This window comes from Anopheles arabiensis, chromosome 2, assembly GCF_016920715.1.
Source record: "Anopheles arabiensis isolate DONGOLA chromosome 2, AaraD3, whole genome shotgun sequence".
NCBI lineage: Eukaryota > Metazoa > Arthropoda > Insecta > Diptera > Culicidae > Anopheles > Anopheles arabiensis.
The window spans coordinates 63717580-63725746 of NC_053517.1; the positions used below are offsets into that span (position 1 = coordinate 63717580).

General features: G+C 46.9%; 1 protein-coding gene across 1 annotated transcript; it reads left to right on the forward strand.

Moving 5' to 3' along the window:
- Nucleotides 1–2432: 2432 nt before the first annotated feature.
- Nucleotides 2433–7784, forward strand: LOC120893426 (uncharacterized protein K02A2.6-like). Its single transcript, XM_040295291.1, has 2 exons — nucleotides 2433–7182; nucleotides 7643–7784. The coding sequence occupies exons 1-2, from the start codon at nucleotides 4346–4348 to the stop codon at nucleotides 7782–7784; spliced, it is 2979 nt and encodes a 992-aa protein (XP_040151225.1). The 5' UTR covers nucleotides 2433–4345.
- Nucleotides 7785–8167: the final 383 nt, after the last annotated feature.

The window sequence follows — 8167 nt, forward strand, 5'->3', positions numbered from 1 at the left end:
TTTGTCTTTTTTGTACTTTTAAAATGGTATGGATTTATTATCTACAATGTAATATAATATATAAATTAGTACACTCATACCACCGACAAACCGACGTGACACTTCGAACAAAAAGAGCTTCAAAAGTTGTCTCCTTATTTCAAATGAAAATACGTTAAACACTAGCACCATCTCTATAATGATTCGCTTACTACACTGACACATAGAAGAAACTGCTAAATCCCCTTTTTGTTTTTCTTCGCAAATTCCAATGCGTATCGTTTTATGTACTTCTCACATCTTTTGCATTGATTTGGAAACTAATAAAATGATTTTCCTGGGTGTTTTGTCCAATGATTCTCAAAAAATCTTGCCTCACACTTCCTTCGCAATTTGTATTTAGAAAAGTTGTTTACATCGAAGCAGCAGTGAACAGAGCTTACTTTGACAGAAGTGATCGCCTCACTGCTAAATGACAGTACTTTCGTGTCGGACACTTTTGTAACGCCAGTGTCACGTCGGTTGGTCGGTGCTCATACAACAATAACAAACGGGATTGAAATACGTCCGTCGTACGGGCCGGTCGGGAGCGAAGAGGCCGAAACTTGTCACTCTCTCGCTGATAGCGCGTATCATCGGGAGTAATCGGCTTATCCGTCAACCGATCGGCAATCGCGACACAGGGTGCTCCCAACATCCCCCCTCTTTAATCACGCTGGTACGACTCCATCCACTGCGGTTGTCTTCGAGCTCGCGAAGATCGGCGTTGAGGCTGTACCGGCGATGGTGATCCGCTATCTGCTGTTTCAAAACCAGGGGATGCAATCGTTTCCGTACCCATCTCTGACAATGGAGAAGTGCATAACAATGAGCCCGACGACGGTGGCTATGACGATGACGATGACGATGATGACGATGACGATGATGACGATGACGATGACGATGATGAAGCTGGCGATGACGATGATGAAGCTGGCGATGACGATGATGAAGCTGGCGATTGTGTATCTGCATCGGAATGACATTCATCCAGTAAAATGTCTAAGGCAATCGAAGTCTGCTTAGCATACGGCTGTAAATCCTGTGCCTTAAAATCAGTCTTGTTGTTCAATCGCGGCCGTAACTGGTTGATGTGTGACCGCCAACATTTACCAGCAGAATTCACCACTTGGTACATCACTTTTCCAATTCGCTTATCAATAATAGCTGGCACCCAACTCCAGGTGTTGTAATGATGTTTCTTCGCATACACAGAATCACCAATGTTAAAACTTCTGGTTGAAAACTGTCCATCATCTTGATAAGGTGAAGCTTTTACAGGTGGGCGCAGCAGCTCTAGGCAAGTACGAATCTTGCGACCAAACATAACTTCTGCCGGTGTTTTCATGCCTTCCAACTGCTTATTAGGTGTACTTCTATATGTTAAAAGAAACATGTCCAATGCTTCCTGCAACGACACCTCTCCCACCTTAATCTTTTTAACGCTCTTTTGAACGAGTCCACGAACCGTTCAGCCTGGCCGTTGGACTGCGGGTGGTACGGGGCAGTTCTGATGTGTTCAATACCATTGGTGTTACAAAAATCAGCAAATGCTATGCTCGTGAACTGCCTTCCGTTATCGCTTACGATTGTATTTGGCATTCCCAGTCCTGCACACAATCGTCTCAAAATAGCAACAGTTGCAGTAGCAGATATTTGTGAGGTGGGTACAATCTCTGGCCATTTGGAATGTGAATCAATCACTAACAGGAAATACATGTCTTCAATTGGCCCAGCATAATCGATATGTACCCTCTGCCAAGGTGCATCCGTTGTTTGCCAAGGTACCGGTGAGCTTAGATTTGGAGACTTAGCCGCAGAAGCGCACGATTTACAGCATTTCACCATATCCTCAATATCTGCATCTATGTTTGGCCAATATACATAGCTTCGTGCTATTCCTTTCATGCGTTCAATCCCTGGATGTCCTCGGTGCATCAACTCAAGTACATGCTGGCGCTGCGACAAAGGTATGATTAACCGGTCTCCAAAAATAATGCAATCCTCAATTGCCGATAAAGAGTCACGTCGCGCGTGAAAAATTTTTAGCTCACGGCCTTCTAGCCTCTTTGGCCATCCACTCTGGATGTACTTTAACAACACCCGAAGCACAGGGTCTTTGCGCGACTCGCGCACAACGTCTTCAAAAGCTAGCGGCAATATCCTTGCTGCATTCTTTACTAAAGCTCCTATGTCGCTCTCAAGCTCGATGCTGGCAATTACAAAGTCCTGCTCAGGTTTTTCGTGTGGATCCATTAGACGAGAGAGCACATCAGCATTTCCAAATTTATCAGTTTGAACATACTCGATATGAAAATCGTAAAGTAACAACGTCAAAGCGAAACGCTGCAACCGATTCGCGGTGTATGTTGGTATCCCCTTTTTAGATCCAAATATTCTTAGTTGTTGTGGAGACGGACAGCGTCGCGCAACATTGTGGCTCTGGGTTGTTCGCAGAGTGCGACAGCCCTGGACGTCACCCGAGCTGTCCGTCGAGGGCGACCGTGTGACGGAGCGAAAGGGCCGCGCCATCGCGGCTAGGGCACGACGGCCGTTCACCCGGGGCATTCGGGTCTCGGGTGATCAACGAGTGCGGTAACCGTTACGCGGCTGCGCCGAGGTTTTTACGTTTCAACAAATATTTAATGTGTTAGGAATAAAGTTTGCATGTTTTGTTTGTAACCTTTTAGTTGTGCTTAGTTCAGTGGTTTATTCAAATAAGTGAACGGACATCCGAACACAACAGTGGCGACGAGGAAAAAAAAAGTAGTATAGAGATATATATATACATACACATAGACACATAGAACTACAGTGCAGTGCAGTGAAATTCGGACGCCTTGGTGAATTGAAGTGAAAATTAAGCGCAAACGGCGAAGGATGAACAGCCCCGAAAACTCCGCTGCGGATGAGCAGCGTCGAGCATCCCAACATTGGCCAACCGATTTCGGCGCCAGCACCTCGCAGCAGCATCATCCGCCTCCTGGACAAAATGGAACTGGACCGCCATCGCAGAATGTTGCCCCTGCGCCATCATTTTTATTCCCGGGGGCAATGCCATCTAGTAATGAAGCAAACACGGTAGTCCAAGTGTTGCAGCTTCTTAAGCAACAAATGGCACAACAGCAGAAATTAATGGAGCAGCTGATGAGTCAGCAGCAAGTTTCGTTCCAGCCGCAGCAGATTGATCCGCCTCCGCAGCCAACCCCCAGCAACCCCGAACAAATTTTGGACACCATTGCGAACCAAATCGTGGAATTCCGTTTCGAACCCGATTCGGGAATAACATTCGAGGCCTGGTTTGCCCGCTATGAAGAGTTGCTTACCAAAGATGCTTCAAGGCTCGAAGATGCTGCCAGAGTTCGCCTTCTGATTCGTAAGTTGGGTCCCACGGAACACGAGAGACTAACAAATTTTCTTTTGCCTAGCTTGCCACGCGATTTCACCTTCGACGCCATCGTGGACAAACTAAAAAAGCTTTTTGGCAAAATGGAGTCGCTTCTCAGCAAACGTTATAAATGTTTCAACATTACAAAAGCACGCTCGGAGGATATGCTGACCTTCGCCTGCCGCGTAAACCGTGCTTGTGTAGATTTTGAGTTGTCGAAAATGACGGAAGATCAACTCAAAAGCCTGGTGTTCGTGTGTGGCCTCAGGGAAGACGAAGACGCTGAAAGCCGTACTCGCCTTTTGTCTCGCATCGAGGAAAAATGTGATATCACTCTCGAGCAGCTGTCTGCCGAATGCCAGCGAGTGGCTAACCTTAAGAAGGACAGTGCGATGATTGCTGATTGCGGTGAACGTGTTCTAGCGGTAAAAAGCAATCATCAACGACGTTATCCGTACCAGCCGCGGAATCAGTATGAGGGCACGTCTCATTCACACTTCCAGTCGAGCACCAATGGAAGGCGCACACAGCAGGGATGGGAGAACAATGAGAAGGCAAAATACGACAAGCCTAAAAATCCTTGTTGGCTGTGCGGAGAGCTACATTGGATGCGTGAGTGTACGTTCACCAATCATAAATGTCGCGACTGTAACCAAATCGGCCATCGTGAAGGATGTTGCAGCACCGCAAATCGACGTCGCAAATATGTCCACTACAACAATGCAAACATTCGAGTCGTAACAGTGAACGTCTGCCAAGTTCAGAAGAAGCGAAAATTCGTCACGGTTGTCATCAATGATCAGCCGGTGGAACTACAACTTGACACCGCATCCGATATCACAATAATTAGCCAAAGTCTGTGGAAGCAATTAGGGAAACCACCTTTGGCCAACTCTACAGTGAAAGCTAAATCGGTTTCTGGAGCAAACCTGCAAATAGATGGCGAGTTTCAGACAGATGTTAGAATTGGAAATACGACTCACCAAGCTACCATCAGAGTCATCGATGCGGACGATCAGAGTCATTCCGATGGACGCTTTCTGTAACAGCATCTCTACGGAACCGGTATCCAAAGTGCTCGAGCGAAAATTCCCAGCCGTCTTCAATGGTACGGGGCTATGTACCAAGACTTGTGTCCAACTTCAGCTGAAGGAAGGTGTTCATCCGGTGTTCTGTCCGAAGAGACAGGTCGCATATGCGGTGCAGGATATGGTCGATAAGGAGCTGGATCGATTGGCGGAAAGAGGAATAATCTCTCCCGTAGATTATTCGGAATGGGCAGCTCCAGTGGTTGTCGTCAGGAAAGCGAATGGGAATGTGCGACTCTGTGGCGACTACTCTACCGGATTGAACTCAGCGCTTCGGCCTCACGAATATCCACTGCCCCTACCGGAGGACATATTTGCTAAATTAGCACACAGTAAGTTATTTAGCAAAATTGACCTATCCGATGCATTTTTGCAGGTTGAAGTCGACCCTCGCCACCGTCCACTACTCACCGTCAACACACATCGTGGACTGTACACCTACAATAGATTGCCACCGGGAATTAAGGTAGCTCCAGCAGTCTTCCAGCAGCTTGCAGACACTATGTTAGCTGGAATCAGCGGGGTATCCTGTTACATGGACGACATAGTTATCGGGGGCTCGTCAGAACAAGAGCACGATGCAAATCTATCAGAAGTATTGAGGCGGATTGAAGAATACGGTTTTACGATTCGGGCTGAAAAGTGCGCTTTTAAGGTAAAACAGATTCACTATTTAGGATATATAATTGATACAAACGGCATGCGCCCCGATCCTGCAAAAATAGAGGCTATTACGAGACTACCAGAGCCTACAGACTTGACAGGAGTTCGTTCATTTTTAGGGGCTATAAATTATTATGGCAAATTCGTGCCCAACATGAGGGAACTGCGCTACCCCTTAGATAGCCTTTTAAAAGCTGATACGCCATTCCGTTGGACCAAAGAATGCAGGCAATCATTTAACAATTTCAAAACGCTGCTCTCGTCAAATTTGCTATTGACACATTACGATCCAAAACAGAATATAATAGTATCTGCAGATGCATCCTCAGTTGGTCTGGGAGCCACTATTAGTCACGAGTATTCGGATGGTTCCATTCGTATAGTTCAGCACGCATCGAGAGCGCTCACCAAAGCAGAACAAGGCTATAGCCAAATCGATCGCGAGGGTCTGGCAATCATATTTGCGGTCACCAAATTTCATAAAATGATTTATGGCAGACGTTTTAAACTCCAGACGGACCATCGTCCGCTGTTGAGAATATTTGGTTCGAAAAAGGGCATACCAGTATATACGGCTAACCGACTACAACGATTTGCACTTACTCTTTTATCGTACGACTTTGATATAGAATATGTCCGTAGTGAATCTTTTGGCAATGCCGATATTCTTTCTCGATTAATACGAGCGCACGAAAAACCGGAAGAAGACTTTCTGATAGCTTCAGTGAGCTTAGAAGCTGAGGTGAAATCTATCGCTGCTAGTAACCTTGGGGCTTTTCCTATAAGTTTCGATGCAGTCGTTTGTGAGACTAAATCAGATCCCCTGTTAAGGAAGCTTTACGAATACGTGCAAAATGAATGGCCAAGAAATGCTACCATCAGCGGCGAATTATCGCAATACTATCATAGGAAAGATAATCTCTCAACAATCGAAGGCTGCATTTTATTCGGAGAGAGGGTGGTCATACCCGAAAGACTAAGAGAACGCTGCCTCCTTCAGCTTCATCGAGGACATCCGGGTATACAGCGAATGAAGGCGATCGCTCGCAGTTATGTATACTGGCCAACAATTAATGATGATATTACTGATTGTGTAAATGCTTGCCATCCTTGCGCCCTTGCGGCCAAATCACCTAATCACACAAATCCTGTACATTGGCCAAATACTAAAACACCTTGGGAACGTATCCATGTAGACTACGCAGGGCCTCTTGATGGCGAATACTTTTTAGTAGTGGTGGATGCATTTTCTAAGTGGCCTGAGATTATCAAGACACAAAGCACAACCTCGACTGCTACCATCGGAATACTCAGGAGTTTATTTGCGCGTTTTGGCATGCCGGTCACACTTGTAAGTGACAACGGAACACAATTTTGTAGCAGTGAATTTGAGGAATTTTGCCTGCGTAGTGGTGTTCATCATCTTACTTCTGCCCCGTACCATCCGCAGTCGAACGGACAGGCGGAAAGATTTGTCGATACGTTCAAGCGAGCTCTGGCCAAGATAAGAAATAGTAGAACGTCTCTGCAAGAATCTCTAGATATATTTTTACAAACATACCGGACGACTCCTAACTTCCAAAACCCGCAACATCAGTCTCCAGCGGATGTAATGTTTGGCAGATCCATTAGAACATGTTTTGAGCTTCTTCGTCCACCTTCCAAAATGCAGTATGAATCGTCTATGAATACCAGCAGAGTTTTTGCGAGGGACGATCTGGTTTACGCGAAGCTTTATCATCGCAATGGTTGGAAATGGGTTCCCGTAGTGGTAGTTCAGAAGCGCGGCAACGTCATGTACAAACTAAACACAGGTCAACGGATGATTATCAGTCATGTGAACCAGTTGAAGCGCCGCGGCAACAGCATCGAGCAGCTTGATACCGAAACTGCATCCGCGTTACCACTTGAAGTGTTGCTAGAGGCATGGAACCCATCGTCATCGTCATCGTCATCGTCATCGTCATCGTCATCGTCATCGTCATCGTCATCGTCATCGTCATCGTCATCGTCATCGTCATCGTCATCGTCATCGTCATCGTCATCGTCATCGTCATCGTCATCGTCATCGTCATCGTCATCGTCATCGTCATCGTCATCGTCATCGTCATCGTCATCGTCATCGTCATCGTCATCGTCATCGTCATCGTCATCGTCATCGTCATCGTCATCGTCATCGTCATCGTCATCGTCATCGTCATCGTCATCGTCATCGTCAGCGTCCGTGTCGCAGCCCATCTCGGCTAACAGTAGGCCGCAATCGTCATCAACAGTACCTTTGAATCCCGTTTTACCAGCACAACCAATGGAACCGGTCCCGCATGCTTCTCGTTCGTCGGAATCTATGAAGGTACCTCTGCCTCGCCGCTCTTCTCGTATAAGAAGAGTTCCGCGAAGGCTCCGCCCGTACTTTCTATCCTAAAGCGGGGAGATGTTGTGGAGACGGACAGCGTCGCGCAACATTGTGGCTCTGGGTTGTTCGCAGAGTGCGACAGCCCTGGACGTCACCCGAGCTGTCCGTCGAGGGCGACCGTGTGACGGAGCGAAAGGGCCGCGCCATCGCGGCCTGGGCACGACGGCCGTTCACCCGGGGCATTCGGGTCTCGGGTGATCAACGAGTGCGGTAACCGTTACGCGGCTGCGCCGAGGTTTTTACGTTTCAACAAATATTTAATGTGTTAGGAATAAAGTTTGCATGTTTTGTTTGTAACCTTTTAGTTGTGCTTAGTTCAGTGGTTTATTGAAATAAGTGAACGGACATCCGAACACAACATTAGTAATGGCTGATGGTCAGTTTGTAACAAGAAATGTCGCCCAAACAGCATTCGATGAAACTTGGTGACGGCAAAAATGATGGCCAAGCCTTCACGATCAGGCTGACTGTACCGTTGTTCCGTTGCTGTGAGCGCTCTCGATGCATGTTGGACCACTTTCATTCTTCCGTCAGGCCACCTGTGTGATATTGTAGCCCCAATGCCTACCAAAGAAGCATCCGCTGAGACTACGATTT